At 37.8% G+C, this 21,103-nt stretch overlaps 1 protein-coding gene across 1 annotated transcript in view; it reads right to left on the bottom strand.

Moving 5' to 3' along the window:
• The window catches only part of myo15ab (myosin XVAb), a 70,657-nt gene that overhangs the window by 34,318 nt on the left and 15,236 nt on the right, over positions 1-21,103 (bottom strand). The window contains exons 18-41 of the mRNA XM_059334140.1: positions 20,950-21,063; positions 20,778-20,836; positions 20,348-20,471; positions 20,142-20,237; positions 16,726-16,857; positions 13,909-14,034; positions 13,406-13,483; positions 12,858-13,009; positions 11,567-11,612; positions 11,328-11,452; positions 10,624-10,741; positions 10,350-10,525; positions 6,984-7,068; positions 6,864-6,896; positions 6,681-6,762; positions 6,323-6,453; positions 6,044-6,139; positions 5,206-5,334; positions 4,984-5,090; positions 4,655-4,833; positions 3,269-3,341; positions 2,408-2,599; positions 1,084-1,157; positions 912-985 (exon numbers count right to left, since the gene is read on the bottom strand). Of these exons, the coding sequence (XP_059190123.1) occupies positions 912-985; positions 1,084-1,157; positions 2,408-2,599; positions 3,269-3,341; positions 4,655-4,833; positions 4,984-5,090; positions 5,206-5,334; positions 6,044-6,139; positions 6,323-6,453; positions 6,681-6,762; positions 6,864-6,896; positions 6,984-7,068; positions 10,350-10,525; positions 10,624-10,741; positions 11,328-11,452; positions 11,567-11,612; positions 12,858-13,009; positions 13,406-13,483; positions 13,909-14,034; positions 16,726-16,857; positions 20,142-20,237; positions 20,348-20,471; positions 20,778-20,836; positions 20,950-21,063 (2,601 nt within the window). The remainder of the gene's footprint in view (positions 1-911; positions 986-1,083; positions 1,158-2,407; positions 2,600-3,268; positions 3,342-4,654; positions 4,834-4,983; positions 5,091-5,205; positions 5,335-6,043; positions 6,140-6,322; positions 6,454-6,680; positions 6,763-6,863; positions 6,897-6,983; positions 7,069-10,349; positions 10,526-10,623; positions 10,742-11,327; positions 11,453-11,566; positions 11,613-12,857; positions 13,010-13,405; positions 13,484-13,908; positions 14,035-16,725; positions 16,858-20,141; positions 20,238-20,347; positions 20,472-20,777; positions 20,837-20,949; positions 21,064-21,103) is intronic.

Below are 21,103 nucleotides of genomic sequence, written 5' to 3'. Positions count from 1 at the left end.
ACCATATTGTCATATCGAGATATTCCTTGTGCATTTTAATAATTTATGTATGCATTAGAAGCAAGAAGTGTTTATGTGTTTAAATACCAATATTTGTCCTGAGTTCACATCAATTAAAAATAGAGGAAGATGTGAGCCAGCATTTAACAATGAATTCCACAAAAATAAAAATAAATTAAAAGCAGGTCTATTATGTGGAGTTGGTTTGGTATAATTTTCAAAATTTCCAAAGACCAATCAGACAGAACACAACCTCAGAGTGTCACTCAGACAAAATCAGGACATTGTGATGTGGAAGTTTACACTGGTATGGTCACACATGTGAAAGGGTTAAATCAAATATTTATGTTATTTTAGAAAAAATATGAGAATATAATTATATATTTATCAAATATCTCAAGCCACAGACAAAAAAATATCAAGATATTATTTATAAACCATATCGCCCAGCCATAAAAATAGTAGTCATTTTGCTTGTTTCTAGAAGATAAAGTACTGTGCAAAGTCTTGCAGATAAAACATCTGTGCAGATGTGGAAAAAATGTCAAGAAGCAGAATTGTTTCTGGTTTGAAGGCAAAAAAGATTCCAATTTTCCTTCTGTTCACTCGCTTTGCAAAATGATTAACATTTCTATTTTTGCATTCTTATTTTACAGCATTTTTTCACACCTGCCTAAAACTTTTGCACAGTACTATCCATCATACAGTATGTAAATACTGACTTTATGTTTTTTTTTTACAAATGATCTTCTTCCCTGCCTCTCTGCTTCAATGCAAAAAAAGAGAGTAAAAGCCAAAAAACTATGGCCGGGAAAAACAGAGCTTGACCCGTACAGTAACTGACAGCCAGTGGTTGACAGAGTCCCCTCTCAAGTGGTCAAGTGTGTCAGTGAGTGAGTTATGCAACTTACTCCAGTTCCCTCTGACAGTACGGGGTCAAACAGGCTGTCGAGATAACGATCCATCCCTCTCTGAGGCTCCAAGTCTGTGAGAGGAGACGAGAGGAGAGGAGAGCACTTCATCATTTACTGCAATCAAAATCAGTTAGTGTCATCATATAAATGTTTTTGATTGAATGTATACCAAGTCCATCAGAGCCAGGAAGTACTGAAGACATGACGTCATCCTTCATGTCAAACCCACCACCCAACAGGCTTCTGTAAAACAAATAATTACAACCTCTTAAACCTTGTAGTAGCGGAAAGAACCCCTAAAATCAGGTTATGAAACATCCTCTGTTTAATACTGATGCCTCTCTGTGACCTACATAAGCAAACAAGAGCATCAGGGAGAAGACTGGCTGTTTCTATAAAGTTATTCTCAATGCCTGTCTGATTCCCCCTAATATTAAAAAAACAACAACAATGTACTGCACGCATACCAGAAGAGTCAATGTTTGAATTTTCACAGGCAAAGTTTTGCAGTGAGTAGTATGTTAGCCAGTTAAAAAGAAGCAGGAGGAGATTTTTTTCTCGAGAATTGTTTCTTTGACGTTATAGTTTGTGGTTATGACTGATATTGGGGGCAGGAGTGAAAAAGAGAAAAAGAAAAAAGAAAAAGACAAGAATTGAATAAAAGATTAAAGATAAATCTGTGGGATAATGAGGTGAGTAACAGGGTAGGAGAGAAGAGAATCAAAGCCCCACCACACACAATTGTATTCATTTTGTTGTTGTTTTTCTTTATTTTTTAATGAAATGTTGGCTCTCTTTGGGCCTGTTATTTAAATAAGAAGTTAAGTTTAGATAGAACTTCTAACAAGTCATAGACATTTGAAACCTGTGACAAGGCAGTCTGTGTGGACACTGCATTTTTGAAGCCTTTTGTATTGTATTTTCTGAACTTATAATATGGTTTTTAATGTAAAATTTTCATCATAAAAGTAATTAGTAACTACAGCTGTCTGGTAAATATAGTGGAGTTTAATTGATTGCAATAATTTAAAAGTTAGCATAAAAAAGAAATACTCATACATTTTTATTAATTATTTTTTTATTTCTTAATTCTGTTGTTTGACATTGTTATTATCATTACATTTATTTTTGGCCTTACTTTATTTTTATTCACTCACAGATGATTCTGTTCCTTATTGTTTTTCTGATACCTTATTTATCTTGATGTATGTTTTGATGTTTTGTGTTTATGTATATTAAGAGAAAAAGCAAACATTATCCTATTCAGTCATATTTGGGAATAATTAAGTTTTAAGATTAAGATTACCTTATTCGTCCCACAATGGGGAAATTCAAACCCTGCATTTAACCCATCCTTTTTTACACACCAGGGAACACACCATACTTCAATAGAAAGATGTTTGAAACAAAAGAAATATTCAGGTAAGGTACAAGTATGCCTAAATTGTACTTAAGTACAGCACAACTGTGTGTGTTAAATGTGTGTGTCTTACATGCTGGTGTTGGGTCGCACTCTGGTCGGTTCCTGTGCGGAGATGATGAAGTAGCTGCTGTGTTTGGGGAAGTCAGCAGGAAGCTCCAGGTCCGACATCAAGTCCAGGACGTAGTCTGAGCCCTCCAGCTCCACCCACTGAGCCGGCTCCTTCAGCAACACCGACCAGCCTCGGCGGCCCTCCATCACACCCCTACACACACACACACACACACACACGCACACACAAATACAATAATGCCCAAAAAAATATGCTCAAATCTTCAAACATGATATAACAATGCCACCTGAATGTCTCCGTTTGTTTCCTATAACATTAGCTCACTATTTTGCAATCTGTTTAGTGTTGTATTTTAATGATTTCATCTAAGAATCTGCTATGTGACCCATTATGCATGTTGCTTGGGATATCAAATGTCTTTATTGTTGCTAAATATGAGAAGAAATTGTATAAAATGTTAACTTTCTATTTGTTTGTTTGTTCTTTGTGATTGTTTGTTTTCACTGCGTGCTTTGAAAAACAATAACATATTGTTTAAAAAAAACCAACAACATTGATTTGTGTTGTGTTTTAATACTGTGACTTTACTCTTTGTTGTCCTGTGTTGTATTGTGTTTTAAGAGTGTGAAACTTTGTTGTTGCTGTTTGAAAGCCTTGTTTGTTTGTGTTAGATGTATGTTATTTGTTCCTGCCCAGGGACTACAGATGAAATGTAGCTAGTAGCTAATTCTGGTACGGCTGAGAGCCATGCACTGTCCCTGTTAAATAAATGAACAAATAAATAATAATAAAAAAAAAATGTATCCTTTCTTTGTAATCCAATCCGTGTATTTAGTGCTTGTGTTTACAGTACGATGATACCTGTGATGTAAGATGTCTTTGGCCATTTCTTCTCCTGTTGTCCAAGAGTGTAGGGGACACAGGAAGGACACCGCTGCAGGAGAAAAGACACCAGTTTAGAGAGACAAACTCTCTCTGATATATAGCAGTTACTCAACCAAAAGTTCAACTTGAAGAATGATATGGGGTGTTTTTTTCATCTTATAATGCATTAAGAGCCGTTTCTGTCTGTCGATGAAATAGCCCCTCTACTGTATCACTGAAACAAAGTTGGAAGCACTCTCCCCTGTCTGCCTATGAAGATTTACACAGACACCAGCATCAACAAACAGACACAAACAAAGCCAGTGAACCAGTGCGACTATCAGGTGTTGTCTAATCCTTAGTAGACTTGCCAAAAGGCCAGAGGACAGATTAGCTGGATGAGAGGAGGAAATGAGAGACAGATAACTCCTCTGTGCTGGATATTGCACACACGAACTGAGCTCAGGTAAAAAAAAAAAAAAAAACAGAAAGGTGAGGCTGCGTCAATGAGAGATAGGCAAAGCTGAAGGGAGTCAAAATAAACTTGTTTCAGATTTATAAAACACAAACTTTGACACTGGCACATATTGCTGGTCTGTGTATATATATACATATATAATGATTTCTGCATATGTAAGCATTGTGCAGGGTTGCTGCATGTGATTTAGACCAATTGTACAACAATTTCTTTAATAAAAAAACAGTCAAATTCAATACAAAAGTAAATGCAAATAAAAGACAGTTCTCTCTCTTGTTGCAGGAAGGCAGAAGATGCATGCAACCATTCAGTTGTCAATTTTCTCTAATTAACAGCCTTACACTGTGAAATTACTCCATTACAGTACTCCATACTCAAAAGTACAAAAGTATAGCATCAAAAAATGTACTTATAGTATCAAAGTAAAAGTACTTGTTATGTAGAATGGCCCCATAGAATGTTTTATATAATCCAAAATAATACTAATTATTGTTATTGATATATTTATGTAGACAGCATTTTAAGTTTCTCAAGGTAGGGCCGATTTTAAAGAATTAATATACTGTTTTGAGGTTTAATTTAAAGAAAATCATTAAATCTATCATGTTTTTTCTATGTTAAATCTCGACCTGAAAAGTAACTAAAGCTGTCAGGTAAATGTAGTGGAGTGCAATATTTGTTTCAAATTGTAGCGGAGTAAAAGTATAAAGTTACATAAAATGGAAATACTCAAGTAAACCTCAAAATTGTACTTGAGTACTTGTAAATGTATTTAGCTATATTCCACCACTGCTTTGAGAAAAGAGGTCACTTTATGCTCTTATGTCATCCATAAAACAACTTTGCAACTAGCTCTAAATCTGACTATAAAATCAGTTAAAATCCTCTCTTGTGTGTGTTCTCACCATCAAAGCAGTGTATGTGCAGGACAGTGTGAGCTCTCTTGCGATTGGCGGTCCACTCTAGTAGACAGGGCGGGTAGGTACGGACATACTCCGGCCCAACATTCAACCGCTGCAGAGCTTGAAGCAGACGGTGCTGACACACACAGTTGTATCCATCCGGCCCGTAGTCAGACACAAACCTACAACAACAACAAAAACAAAAGCTAAAAGAGAAATGCAGGCTGGCAAAGAACTACTAAAACCAAACGATCACAGGCACGTACAGGTATAATTACAGCCATTTCCATGTACAGTTATGTGACTGCGTCTCACTGTTTACTGTTTCTTACTTCAGCAGGTACTTGGCCAGCCTTTGAGAGGGCAGGAAGGCAGAGAGACACGACGACAGGAGCACCCAACCACGCTCTGAATTCAAAATGTTCGGATTCCTCCACACCTAACGGAGGAGAAAATTAAAGTAAAGAGATAATGTGCACCAAAAGAAAAAGATTCCGTATTATTTGGGCTTTCGTTTCTATCCCCCAGGCTAAAAAAAGATGAGTTGGTCTCACCTGATTGGCCACCTGAGCCAGAATCTCATCTCGCAGACTGGGATTGGCAAGTCCTCTCTGGATGATGTAGTTCCCAAACAGATTCTCCTGAGCCCCATTTAAGTTTGGATCACCCATAAATCTTAGTATCTATAGAAAACACAAAAGCAGTTATATCACAAACTGTAACCTTACACGTGAAATTACAACAACAAAGGATTTAAAGATTTGCTCAAGGAGCTCAGTCTTAGCTTTCCACATTATACAGCCTGTGTAAAATATATGGATATACATTAATGCGAGAATATTCTAAAGTATGTTTTTATAGCATCTCATAACAAATTTAAAAAAACGAATCAGAAAACACACATCAGCATGATAAGAACTACCTAAAATAACAAAAACCATCTTTTGGAAAAATGTTTTTTTTACGGGTAGCTTTAAATTGATGAAACATTGTAGTAAAATCAAGTAAAAAAGGCAAAAAACCCACTTGGTTTTATTACTTGTTTGTAGACTGACATATGATGGTAAATGGCTAAATTTTTTTTTTTTTAAATCGGCTTAAACCAAAAGACATAGTTATTTAATTTTCTGACATAACGCTGATTAGCAGCTGACTTAAAGGTCCTGGCAATTTCTGCTGCTACACTCTGTGCAATATAAATATTCCATTTCTACAGTTTTATATTTTTTTTTACATATTTATACTTTATTTATCTTACATCACAGAGCAATGTGAGCCAATGCATCGGAATTTTGTTCAATATGCATATTTCTATGCATAACTGAATGATTAGAAAGTCTGTCGAAGTCTAAGGATGATGGAGTTTCCCAGCAGCATTTGAATGCAACATACCAGAATGAAAATGTTCAGAGCTCCTTGTTTTAGCTCTTCATCCATTCGAATCAGTGAACTCTCCATCGGGGCTGTCAGCATCCCGAACAACGGATCCTACAAACCACACACACACACACACACACACACACACACACACACTTTTATGTAGTTACAGTTCACAAAACACTTTCCTAGGTGCAATCAAGGTCACCAAGTTCAATTTATGTTTTATTCATTTACGCTTGGATTTTCTGTGTGTGTGTGTGTGTGTGTGTGTGTGTCTGTGTGTGTGTTTACCCTAAATATGGCCCGGATGTAGTGTGTCATGAGGTAGTTGTTGATATCCAGGGGCAGGGTCAGCTGGGGGTCAACCTGAACCTTCGGAGCCTGGACCACTGCCAAGCAGTCAGAATGCAGCTCTTCACTACCTGCACACACACACACACACACACACACACACACACACACAGAAATGCGACAGTAAACATCATTGAACCCAACTGCAAACAAGGTGGAACACATCTGTTGATGGAAGTTTATTTATAGCACAGACTGTGAGGCTGCAGATCAGAGTGTCGTATATATATGGTTTTGTGTGTGTGTGTGTGTGTGTGTATGTGTGTGTGTGTGTGTGTGTGTGTGTGTGCGCGTGCACCTGAGGCCGCCTGAAGCAGAAGTGCCAGCTCAGCAGGGATAGGCAGCGTTGTCACATTTACCACTTCTCTGTTGATGCGATCCTACACACATTGCAGACACACACATATACACGAACACTTGTATGCTACATCTTCATCTTCCTCCCTAAAATGTCTCTTTTCACTTTTTCACCATCACTCACCTCCTCTGCCTTTCTTGCAGGCTCCACCACTGTCTGACAGAAAGACAACAGTATTACACTTCACACATTTGTTCACTTTTTTAATTCGTTTTTCAAACACAAATGACACAGTGTGCATACCCTCATGTACCGCTGGCGGTTCACGATGAGCAGCACAGCAGAGCGGAACCTGATCAGGTACTTCCTCCTCAGAACAAACTTTTTCCTGTTCAGGAAAAATATGGATTATTCATACAGATACAGATAGAGAGTAGAGAATGAGTACAAGAGAGGTGTTGAAAAAGTTAACATGTTTTAATTATAAGCTGTTTTTCAGACAACAAAAGTTTTTGTGACCTCCAACTAGAAAAAGTCGAAGTTCGGGCTTCATGAAAAAGCAGCCATCTGACTTCTAACAACAATAGAAGCACCCATGAAAATGCTGATTATGGATGGTAAACCATCAACTGAAAGGCAAATGTAAAGTATATTTTCCTGCATTTAAACATAAATACAAAACCTGTTCTGCATGTAAACTGATGTTATAAGTTGGCTGGTTACAGTAAACAATCTCTGAAAATCGGCAGAACTACTGATTTTTTTGGGTTATATTTGGTGCAGTGCACCTGGAACATGTGGAGGTCAGAAGTTAGAATTTCCAAGCGGTTGATTACGATCTCCGACTGATTTTACTCAGGATTTTTAAAAATTGGTCAATTTGAAAGAACAGGGGATCTGAATGTCAAAGGAAGGGGAAAAGGGTCAATTATTTGATAATCTAATAATCTTATAATGCATCCTATGGATTAAGCACAGAGAAAATAAAACTCATTAGATTTTGAACATACTGTTTTCTGGTGATGTAATGTGTTTTAAGCATCAGATTATACTTTGAGTTAACTATTCATGAAAAACTCACAAAAATGTCTCTCAAGACTATTTATTGTAATTTCTAATATTGGTGATTTCTCCTGTTCAGATTCTCTGTCCATTGAAATGTACAGAAAAAAATAACACATTATTAAATATTTTTTATATTTCTTATATTTATTAATTAATTTTTTTGCAAATGATTTATGGATGCATTTAGAGTAGAACTGTACTAGAACATTTGTTGAGTGTTTGGAACATTACAGGGTTCTGAATGGGTCATGGGACATTTTTACTATGATGTCAATCTCTGTAATTAGAACAGCACAATTGGTGCAGCAAGGTTTATGTAATTACATCAATATAATAATTTATATTTACTGTGCATGATGTGTAAAGTTCATCAAAGCGTGACCAGCGATCTCTAACGTATAATTAGAGATTTAAAAGGTTTGACCTTGTGTTTATTGCCATTTTAGTGCCCCCATTAAGCAGGTGAGTGAATTTTTACCCATTCAAATAAAATGTAAATTTGCATCACGTCTCCAGGTTTTGTCGGACTGGCAGTGAGGGAGAAAACGATCACGTCTGATGGATGAGCACGACCTGAATCCTCTGACCTGGCTTCCTCGCACGAAGGACAAAAGAAGCAGGTTGTGTGTGATAAGCTTCGACCTATTTGGCTCTCTGAAACCAAACACTGAACCTAAATTGCAAAGCTCAAGGCTGAAACTTCAGACTCAGAACAGGACAAGGTGCTGCCTGTTAAAGAAAGCTTAAACTTCGAAGAGTCAACTTCCAGACAGAGACCTGAGGGCTGGAACACGGGATGACTTTTTAATAAATTTTTGTTTTTGTCCCTCTATTTTCTATCTTTATTTAGAAAGACAGAATTATTTCCTTTTTTTAAATTTTAGTTAAACAAAAAAACCCTCACCCCCAACATCAAATATTCATGGAAAAAAATAATTAATTAATAAATACAAAAATAAATAATACAAATATATATATAAAAAAAACCCAATAATATTAATAATATATTTTCATGAGGTTTTTTATAGGTTCTTGTTGTTTTATTTATCTATTAATTTCACTCATTAACTTCCGCCTGCTCACTTTCCAAGAATTGCATAATAATGTCCCATATTTCCCTAAATTAATTTTATTTTGCCCTGACCACAAAGGTTAATTTCTGCATCCTTTAATATTAGTCACAAGCAATTGAATATGTAGGGGTCACAGCTATTCCACAAGTTTCATTTGGATTTAATGACTGAATGCATTGAGGATTATTTCAACAATTTCTTGATTTCATGCTTCCAAGATGGAGGTCTCTCTTTGTTCCTCTCCAAAAAGGAACAAACGACCCCCACCCCCACAGGTATCTGCATCTACACTCATTGGCTGAGCCCTGCCAGGAAGTAGAACCCCCAGGTGGAGACAGAAAAGTCTCCTGCAGCCACCTCTTCTCCCTCTTCTTCTCGACTCCCTCAGAGGGTCAGCAGCGCTGCTGGCCTGGTCTGCACTCCAGAAAGGTAGACCAGACAATCTTCCTCCCTCTTCAGCTCTAAGGGAAGGCCGGCAAGGCCCCAAACCAAGCTTGGGCCCACCACGACGCCTCTAAGTTTCCTGCCTGTTATCTATACTGGATATAATCACAGAGACCTTCACCAAGCTTTTGGAGCCAACAACAGCAAATAACGCTGGAAACACCAAAACCCAACCAGTAGCTGATTCTTCTTCAAAAGGATTTCTGCTTCCCCCTTTCAACTCTGGACTCTGTGGTATAGTACTGGGCAGTTAGTAAGCAAGAACAAGTTGTTAAGCTTTAATCAATGGTGTTGATCTGTTATGTGTTTAAGTATATTTGTTGTGATATTTTGTGTAGCCAGACCATTCGAAGTTATATGATTAATCTTGCTCTACAGACTTTAAGTTGTACATGTAAATTAACTATAACTCACTTGATTTGCTCACACACTAATCCACATAAAATATACTTTTAATCTGGCTTCCTACAACACATAGACCTTCAAGTCTATGTGTTGTAGGAATGGTCTTTTGTTCTTCAAGAAAAAAAGGGCTACCGCCATTTTGATTTACTTAAATGACCGCCCTTGGTCGGCCATTTTGTTACACATAATCTTTCACCCACATTTCAACTGTAAATAGTCTTTTAGATTAGTTATTGTGTGTTTTTTTTTTACTTTGTTTTAGAATAAATATCTTTTTGGATTAATATGCTTCTCCTTTTAATGTTGCACATGAATGAGTGATTTGCTAACCTCTGCTATGAAAAGAACTCCAAAATTCCTTCAACCATTACTAAATATTAATAAGGTAATTTGATTATAATTATATTCATAATTAATAATCAATGTTCCAAATTAATAATTTGTTAACTTTATGAGACTGATTTACTATGATTTGCTATCTTTCCTCTTTCCAGAGGTGGTGCCCCGAAAATAACTTTAATTCATTTAAAGTGTTAAATATTAATTTAGTCAATTTCTGATAGCAAAATTGACTAAATTAGCTTTACCTCTAAATATTTGGTACCCCTGCTGGAGGAAATTTGTATCTGCAACCAGATACCCCTAGAAATATAAGCTAAAGTTGACCTCAGGTGAACATTACCTGGCTACATAGCCTCTGCAGCGAGCCTCGAACATGTTCACACGCCACCGCAACTTGGCAAACTTTTTCCTGATAAAACATGCGCGGGTGTATCTCTGCAGCGTGATGGCAGCCATGTTCAGCACACGGTCCCGCTTCCCCTCCAACAGCTGATACAGCTCCTCTTTCAGGAAAATCTAACACACATAGACAAATCTCAGTTGCACAGTATTTATTTCTTATGTATGATTCACGCAACCTTATTCTTCTCCATGTAGCGAGAAAGAGAGCTCACCTTACTGACTCCCAGCTGATACGTGCCAGTTTTGACCGGACCGAGCTTGTGGAGCATGATGACGCAGTTTTCTCCCTCTGCAGGTGGAGGATCCTCCAGGCACAGCAGGCATTTATACCTGAGCATGCCCACACATACATTTCAAATCACCCAATATGATAATAACTCTGGAGTAAATGTGAACAAAGATTAGTGAAATCCACAGCTGCAGCATGTGTCTCAACTCTAAAACGTATTATTGTCCGTGTATTTGAGAGACCTGGTGTGAGGCTAATTGGTATTAAAGGTATTCTGAGTCAAGGTATTTAAGTATTTGTTTGTATTAAGTAGTTTTGGTGTGAATATTGGACACTCAGACCTGTTTTTCTTTCATACTGTAAGTCTGACTACTTTGGCAGCCGGTGTTCAGAGATGCTGAGAGATCAATTGGTTTCAGCTGTTCTCCTGCTGCAGGAGCTGGCAAGTGCCAGATGGCTCTTTCAGCATGAAGAAATCGGTGTGTGAATTGTACTCTCACCCGAAAAAGCCAACAATTCAAGCACTTTTGACAATTTGAATGTTGCGAGTGTTAAGACGAGCATAAAATATTGTTTTAAGGAAAGAAAGCTGAACAGGAGGCTGCACCAGATTTGAGCTTCCACGGTTCAATTAGAGCTCACATTTCTCCTCATTAAGCTTAATGTGAAGATTAGCACATAACCAACCTTATTAGGAAGCTGTGAAAGTTCAATCGGATTGGATAACCCTCCCTCCTGATATGGATGGTCTCCATGATTCCAGAGTAATGCAGCTGAGTGTTGACCAGCTCCATGTCAAACACTCCTGCCTCCTGCACATACATAACACAGATAATACACATGAGCTGTATATTAAAGATCAATAAAAAATGGCAAAAAAAGAAAACACTGCAAACCTGCACACATCATCCAACTTGCAAATATACCTTATGATGGTTTGGCTTGATGCATCGCACAAAATAAGGGTTACACCTGTCACAGATAGATGAGAACCAACGCATGGATATATGAATTTTTGATGTGATGAAGACTTTGTACATTAGTCCAGCGCAAGAAAGTCAACTTTCCACTTGAGAGGACTTAAGAAATCCAACTGAGTATGAAATCATCGGAGCATGTCATGGCTTCACAGTTGAAGCTACATATTAACAGTGTCAGACTGAAAGCTATCAAGAGGCCTCTGTTTTCCTCCATTAGAGACATGACTGAGCTCAAATTAAGCAAATAAAATCCATCATTCCGAGATAATGGCTCCCACAAACAAACACTGAAACTGGAGGCTCGTAAGATGTGGAGGACGGAAGCTGCCTGAATAAATGAATGAATGACACAATAACTAAGTTAATATGCCAATAAATGTATCAAAAATATATAAAGAATAAGTGCAAACATTAATCAATTGGTCAAATGTAACGTCTGTTAGCATTCTTGTTTTAGCGTGCTGCCTTATTTATTTACCTTTGTATTCATTTCCTTGTTTTTCCTTTTTTGATTAATTCCCTCCATTATTTACTTATTTTTGCTTTATTTTTATATCATTTTAAAATGGATTCCCCCATTTATTTCTGTATTATTATAAATTGTATTTATACATGTCTTCATGCAATTTCTTTAAATACATTTAAAAATGAATATACAAATAGATAAACAAATACATTGGAAAATTAAATAGGAAAGTATACAAATTAGGCAATTGATATAAAAGGTTAATAAATGAAAAAGCAAATTAAAACAAAATACTGATTTATATCACATTTTTTCAATAATTAATATACACATCTATTTTTAATATTCTGTTGTTTTAACATTATTCCTGTTACATGTAATGACATGTTTTTTTCTTGAGTCATTTATAATTTCAGCAGCTTCTGTACTCCACAATAATCACTTTAATCTATCGGTAACACCATGGCACACATTGTTCAGTAGTTATTGTCTATTTAGGCAAAAAAAAGGGCATATGTTACTCCCTCTTTAAGTCACTCGTCAGGCCATACATACAGCCTAAATATTCTTGCAATATTTCAAAAGTGACGTGCAAATAATGTACATGTCTGGACTCTTAATTAAGTTGGAGGAAGGCAGTTATTGTATAACACTATTCAGTTGTGAAGAGGGAGCACTTTCAACGCAATTTTTCACTATTTTCTACTGATGTCATAAAGGTATGTTAAAGCTTTCCATATGTGTCCCAAAGGTTAAATGTTTTACTCAAACCTTTCCATCTTCTCCAGCAGCTCCTGCAGACTGCTCTGGAACTTTGCGCTGACCGTGTTGGCCTGAAAACGGCGAGCTGTGCTGCTGCGCCGCACGTTAGACCGCTGCTGAGACACAGACTCTGAGTGCTTTAAGAAGAGGCTGGATACCATCTGTATGCACACACACAAAACAGAGGACAAACAGGTTGATGATGGTGTGAACAGTCAGTCCTGAGTATCCATGTCATATGTTAGGTGGGTAATATTTCTAGTAGGTATTTCAAACAGCAGAATGAGTAAAGGAATTGATGTTGTTTTATAAGTAGCACTAGTTACACATAATGTCAACAAAAAATGTATTCCAAACTGAAAACAATAATTTCCTAATAGGTTCTAGGTAACAAGTGAAAACACACACTGTGCCGCACCACCACAAAACAAGATGATGAGTAACAATCCGGATATTTAAAGTAACTGAAAATTTCTTGAGGAATAAAGAATAAAAGATATACTGTAAATGCTGGAACAATAACAGTCAGAAGAATAAAGTGTATTTGAGCATCTCACTCTGTTTTTGCTCTGGATGAAGAGGTCTAAAACATCCTGGCGGACCATGTCGAAGTTCTTATCCAAGAATTTGTGCACCTGCAACACAAACACACAAAAATTGTGATATTGGGTTAGTAGTGGACATGCAAACATGTAACAGCCCTGTGGACAATTATCCAAGGTGGAGAATCTAGGATTATAAATACATTGAAAAAATAATTGAATCTTAAATATTAAGATTGCACTAACCCATATTGCAATTCTGATTTTGACAAAGTAATATACATTTTAATAATAAAACTATAATAATAGTAGAAGACCATGACATAGTAAAATGTAGAAGTATTTAATTTTGATAAAGTTGATATTATTATGCCACCTCCCCACCCTTAAATAGTTTTCTTAACTTTTTTAATGTTAACTTTTTCTTTAGGATATTAATATCATTATTATTATTATTCAAACAATAAAAAGAAAAGTTTTAAATATGATGCGGTTTTTGAAAAGAATATGAACTGCACCTGGTATGTGACTTTCCCAGCGTAGTGTTTCAGGGTGAACTCTGGCAGCGGCATCTTTGGCCTGGCATACAGCGGGTCGTTTCCATGGTGATAGTGGCACTTCTGAAGGAAGGTGTGGTCTGTCGCCTAGTGATGGTCAGAGACGGTTAATGGTTGGTGAACATGGAAACTAAATCAGTACAACACAAACACACGTGTTCAGCAGATTGCAGTAACTTGTGTAACACGGTGTTCATATTTCACTCTGAGACACTTCATAATACGTTTATCTCATCATGAGCTCAGTCAGCTTCTTACATTAGGAGCCCCGGGAATAATGATAACAGCAGGTAGACAATTACTGTAAGTGAGCATGTGGGATAGTCTTGTATTGATTGGAACCGGCTCCAACACACTTCAATCTCCTGGATTATGAGAAATCCAATAAGGGAGATGGTCTTTTAAAGGAATAGTTCAGACTTCTGTGTTCTCTTTGTGTCACTGTGGTTTCTCTCCGGATCCTTCGGCTCCCTCCCACAGTCCAAAGACATGCATCTTAAGTTTAAGGTTACTCTAAATTGTCCGTAGGACTGAATGAGAGCATGAATGGTTGTCTGTCTCTATAGTCGTGTTTCTATTAAAGTTGAAGCAAAATTTAAAAAATGTGTCATTACAGAAAATGCCAATTAGGGATGTTTCCATTAACTAGTTTAAAAGCTAATAAACAAAGCTGCATAGATGTACTTCTGTCAGATGATGGCAGTGTAATGTAGGCTAATCCGTCAGTAGAAGAAGTATATATTGCATGTGAGAGAAAAAACAGCAATCATAAAGGTTGCTAATGGGACAACTTTTAGCCACCCATAATAGAAAATGAAAAGAAGTCTTCAGGAAGGCACCGACAGCAGACACAGCTTAATTTTTCTTCTTTTAGATTTATCCGGCATAGAAAAAATAGCTGGTCAGTCATGTGAGTTAAACGTTTGCTAGAACTTATTCGGCATTTCCATCTAGCGCATTAAGTTTTTTTCGAAAAAGACAAAAAAAACCTCAAGCCGTGTAAAAACTTTTATCGACATTTTTTTAAAGTTTTATGGAAATTTGGTGTTTCCATCAAGCTTTTCTCATGCAAATCTTCAAAATGTGTATAGAAATTAGTTGATGGAAACACTTGTTTTACCTGAAGTATATTGTGTTCTGCACTTTGATAGACCAGCAACTACCATGTTCTGGGAGATCATTAAAAATCACTGTTTTTCTCAACGGAGTACGGTGGCTTTTAAGAGAGCAGAAGGATAAAACGCCTTCAGATCTCCATCAGAAAAGGCCATCTGATTGCAAGGTAAAGCGGTGAAAATATTTTAAACATACATACATAGACTTAAACTATCAATTTAGTGACGCAAGACTTTTTTTAAAGCTAACAATTGTTTTGCTGTTGATCTTAAGGGGAGATAACGGGCTCAGCACAGTATGACAATGTTTTCTTGTCATAAATCTGTGATAAATATTGTGTTTTGAGTTAAGAGTAGGGGTGTGACGATACTCTCAGCTCACGAGACGAGATGAGACACGATATTGGGTTCACGAGAACGAGACGAGATTTTAAGAAAACTACAGTGACAAAATATATGACTGGACCAACAGACTTTTATTTAACAGAGTTGCACATGCATTTTGAAATGTTTTATTATAACTCTTTATATGCATGATGTAAGCATGAGCTTTTAATAAACTTCTTCTTCCACAACTTGAAACTAAAACTAAAATTCATAAAAGTTAAAATAAGATAAATAAAAAATAAAATCCCCCAGAGGGATTAATGAGACTCCAGAGGTGAAGTATGCTAATCGCTTAGGGACAGTTTCGACCGTGATCACATACACGACAGACAAAACACGGGAGACGCAACTGTGGCCGTCATCGCTAACTGAACAACATCAGCAGTTGATCAAAAAAAGGCAGCATGACTAATTATCATAAACATAGAGATCTTGAATTAACCGGCATTGCTAACTGTGCACAGTGTCTGGTGCTTGTTGTAAACAAACAGAGATCCCTAAGTGAACACCTCCTGCAGCAGCAGCACATACACACTGTACTGCTACAGAGCTAACTGTTAGCCTGTTAGCAGGACTGTGCCGCCTCGATTCGTTCTAACTCTTCTTAACGAGCCGCCGGCCCCTGCTACATCATTCTTTCTGCTTGCTGCTTGCCCTCCTTCTCCTCCTCTTCTTTCTTTCATTTCACTCTACCCACAGGTAACAAATAGAAGTTCGAATAACTCACAAATCTCGCGAGACTGATTTTTTAAAGCAACGAGAAATATCGTCGAGTTTAATCTCGCGAGATCTCGTCACACCCCTAGTTAACAGTGTGTACAGGCTCTGAAAATTATTTTAAGTGTGCATATTTGTAAAAAGGAAGACTTGTGGGTGCCCATGAAACACATTTTCATGAATATATCATAAGGTCAGAGATCATGGGACCCTTGTGAAAATAGGCATGTCAGTTTTTCCTTTGCCAACATTTAGCCAAACTTTGGAGCATTATTTACCACCCTTACTGTCCAGATATCATGACATGGTTGGAACCAGTATTCAGGTCTTCTAGTTTCAAATGAAACAAATATTCTGACTGAAGCATGAATACTGAGGCAGCTACAGCCTCTAAAAGACGGCCAGTCCTCTGGGAGTTGAAGAGGTTAATTATACCGTTTGTATCAATCAATCTTATTTCTAATTCACTTCAATCAATATCAGCTCTGTTTATTATTCATTTTAGTGATTTCCTATAACTCTGAAAATGAAGAGTTGAGTTCAAAAAGTGTGGACGTACCTGAGGGAAACCGCACTGGTCGTCCAGTATGCGTAGTATCCCATGAGGCTTAGCGGCGATGAGGTCGAGACAGGCCTGGTTTCGGCTGACGGGCTGCTGCTGCCACTGGATCTGCTCCCGCATGTACTCCTCCTACACACACACACACACCCACACACACACACACACACACACACACACACACACACACACACACACAGACCGAGCAAGAGGTCATCAGGTTGGTGTATATAAAACTCTTCTAACTTCACTGTTGTTTTCACTTCAGCTGAAGTAATGCTGTGTCCACTACAGTTTGTTAGATTTAATGACCTTGTGGGTTGATGAGAGCTTTTCTGAAATGAGTCACATTACAAAAACAATTCTGTATATATAATAATATTTGTTCCCTACATTAACAGTTTTTAATGCTACTGAAACTTTAACTTAAAGAAAGGTGATGTTGGGTTAAGATCCCTCAGATTTAAAGCTTTAGTTGTGCTCACATGAACCCAGTATACATCAATTTAGTGTTTTTGCAGGACAAAAGGTCTCAACATTTTTGTTAAAACCATTCTAAACTTGATTAAAAGTATTCTTACAAGACACATTTAACTGCTGTTTCAACAACATAACAATCAGTATGTTTTACTGTACAGGCACACAGGAACACAGGTTACTCAGGTTTGTATGCACTGCAGTGATCTAGTTATTGAAAATCTGTGTTTGCTGCACACACAGTAGGTTAGTAAACAGATGTCTTCCCTATCCCAAACCTTATTTTGGACAATCAATGATACACTGATCATAATTTGTGTGTATGTGTGCTGTAGACTTTGGGCTGATGGTGTGCAGTGACAGGGCCATTTCTTTACAGTGTGAATGTGTCAATTTTTTTTACAACATACAGACTACTGTCGGTCTGTTTCAGTTTTAGTCAGATTTTGCAAAACTAAAAGTTTTCAGAGAAAACTGTGGGCTGCCTGTAGTACAACTCCGAATCCTAAGGGGTTGGGACACTGTAAAAAAAATACCTCAGAGTGCATCCAAATCAGAATTCTGTATACTTACAAAATATACCAAAGTTTAACTATTTGAATACTAGTTATACAATATTTGTACTGCTTTCACTTTAATATATTTCACAAAGGATTATAAAATTATTGCATTTTGTTTCATTTATGTTTAAGACAACGTCCTAACTTTTTCGGATTTGGTGTTGTAGAACAAAAATTTCCCATATACTGTCCCAGAATACGTCCATATGTAGGCAAATATTCATAACCCACAAATATCAAATATCAATCTTGTCAATATCTGATTAGTCTGGTTGGAGCTTGTAAAACATTAGAGTCTGTGTGAGATTTCCAACCAGATTTTAATTAAATGTAGAGAAGAAATGTATCAGCAGATTGACAATAATAGTCTGTGTTTAGCAGCCTGTTCTCTTTGTTACTATGTGTATTTTAAGCATGTATAATGTGCACTTTACATAAGATGTTATGGTGCTATAATGATATAATGTATGGTATGACTTTTTTTATGTTTCAATCTGATTGGTCCAGCCTATTTAAAATGGTCTCTCCCATTGTTAAAAATAATAAATTCCCTGATGAAGCTGTCCATACTGAAACGTTCCCAACAGACAGTGTGCAGGTTCTTTGTTCTACTGAATAGAATTAGTTTTTATTGTCAGGATGCATCGCTATGTGAAACGATCTTTCCTTTCATCCTGTTTCAAAAAATTAATTATGTGTATGTATGGCCAACAAACTGACTTTCCACGGGATAAATATGTCTAGGGAAATCAGGTTTCTCTAATCCCAGACCTCTCGAGTCAAAGAAATGAGGTTACTGTCTTGAGATGAGATAAACTCATTCCTTCTCTTTTGTTTCCCTATTTTTTATTTACTTTTGATGTGTTTACTTGGTTTTTATCTACATTTGCCTTAATGCCATTTTTAAAAATAATTTATTTTTCTTTTATATATGTGTATGTATGCATGTGTGTAGGCATGTATGGGTGTATGTAAGTATATGTATATATGTATATGCATGTATAAATGTGTGTATATGTATAGGTTTGTATGTGCAAGTATATGTACGTAAGGTTGGGTATGGGCATATTTTATTTATAGTGTTTTGATTTACTCTTTCAGTCACTACCCAAAGTTCGTGACCATAGGTGAGGGTTGGAACGTAGATGGACCGGTAAATCGACAGCTTTGCCTTCCGGCTCAGCTCCTTCTTCACCACGACGGTCCGGTACAACGCCCGCATCACTGCTGACGCCGCACCAAACCGCCTGTCCATCTCACGCTCCGTTCTACCCTCACTCGTGAACAAAACCCCGAGATACTTGAACTCCTTCGCTTGAGGCAGTACCTCTCTCCCCACCCAGAGGGGGCAGTCCACCGTTTTCCGGTAGAGAACCCCCGAAAGAGCAAGATCGCGGATACAAGCGGCTGAAATGAGCTTCCTCCGTAGGGTGGCTGGGCTCAGCCTTAGAGATAGGGTGAGGAGCTCAGACATCCGGAGGGAGCTCGGAGTAGAGTCGCTGCTCCTTCGCGTCGAAAGGAGTCAGCTGAGGTGGTTTGGGCATCTGGTAAGGGTGCCTCCCGGGCGCCTCCCGTTAGAGGTGTTCCGGGCACGTCCAACTGGTAGGAGGCCCCGGGGAAGACCCAGAACACGGTGGAGGGATTATATCTCTCTCCTGGCCTGGGAACGCCTCGGGGTCCCCCAGGAGGAGCTGGACGTTGTGGCTGGGGAGAGGGACGTCTGGAATGCCCTGCTTAGCCTGCTGCCCCCACGACCCGGCCCCGGATAAGCGGAAGAAAATGGATGGATGGATGTATGTTTTGATTTATATATATTTATTTGATTGCATTTATATGATTGATTCCTTTCCCTCATTTAAATAACTCCATATTTGTACATATTGTTTCTACTGTTTATATAATTTTTTAAATATTGTTAGTATTTTGATTTTTTTCTATTTTATCTGCTGTTTTTTGACTGGCAGTACTTTTTCGTTTCCTTGAATAATATTCATATTTAGTACTTTGTTCTTTTGCACCAATACACCACAGCAAATTCCTTGTATGTGAAAACCTACTTGACAGTAAAAATGATTTTGATTCTGAAAAAAACAAAAACAATAAATTGCAAGTGAGAAAAAAAAAAAATCAGGTTACTGTAGACTGTAACCCATTTACACCCGTAACAGCACATAAACACACTGTATGACTTTATTGCAATGTGCAGCTAGGACCTGTCTCTCAGTAATCGTAAGTGCTCTATATTTCATACTTTGACTTTTCAACCATATTTAGGTTGTTTTTAACCTAAACATATTTTGACATAAAATGTAATCACTTCATCTGCTTTGAGAAAACACAATTATATGAATGAAAACATGAACTTGTAGTTTCCCTGACCTGCTCCTCCTGGAAGATGACCCTGTTAAAGTAGAACTGCAAAGTTTCATTGGCGTAGTTGATGCACAGCTGCTCAAAACTGTTCACCTGTAGCTCCTGGAGGGTAAAGAGCACAGACATGAGTGAGTGAGGGGAGTTGCGTTAACACATGTCAGCTCTGCATCAGCACTGTAACACTATTGAGCGACATTGTTCTTCAGCTTGACCTCAAATCCATATATGTCCAATATGGAGATGGAGAGGGCTTCGTTACGAGGGTAGACCCGTCCGTTGATGCGCTCTGTCAGCCAACTAAACAGCAGCGAGTACAGGATCTTGGCAACGGCATCTCTATGAAAAACACACAATAAGGTTTCTATGGAAACAGAAAACCCGGTTCCTATGGAAACAGAGGACATCTGAAAAATCTCTCCCCCAGCCATGACGTCCTTTGTCCTCACATGCCTCTACCAAAGATTGGAAGAGAATATCAAAGACTCTTCACTCTTTGTCAGTAGTCTCCTGGTATGATTTAAAAAAAAATAACAAGGACATTAAAAAGCCTCAAACAAGACTAGGCTTTTATTTTAGGTTGTTCCATGCAGAAGTGGGTGCGTAGTGTTTAATTTAACAGATACTATATTCAGACTCACTCACCTGGCATCCACAGCACTCTCCACTGTGAGCGGAGTGAAGATCTTCTCCCTCACTGTATCCTGAGGGGATCCAACACATCTGTTATCTGACAACATCTCTTTTAATTGTTATAATATAATTACCCATATGTGTGTGAGGGTGTGATTGTTTACGCTATGTGCGTTCTGCTCACTGTCAGTTTGAAGGTGACAGACTTCTGCAGGCCGTCAGGTGAGACCTGCAGCAGCTCAGCTACCACCCTGATCTCCTGAGCGCTCACCACCGACGCGACCTCCTGACCCTCAGCCTGCAGGAACGCACACCCACACGTATGGAGGCGTTCACAT

This window comes from Centropristis striata, chromosome 1 (assembly GCF_030273125.1).
Source record: "Centropristis striata isolate RG_2023a ecotype Rhode Island chromosome 1, C.striata_1.0, whole genome shotgun sequence".
Classification (NCBI taxonomy): domain Eukaryota; kingdom Metazoa; phylum Chordata; class Actinopteri; order Perciformes; family Serranidae; genus Centropristis; species Centropristis striata.
Note: the sequence above shows the minus strand (reverse complement) of the source record. Positions and strands in the feature narration are given on the sequence as shown.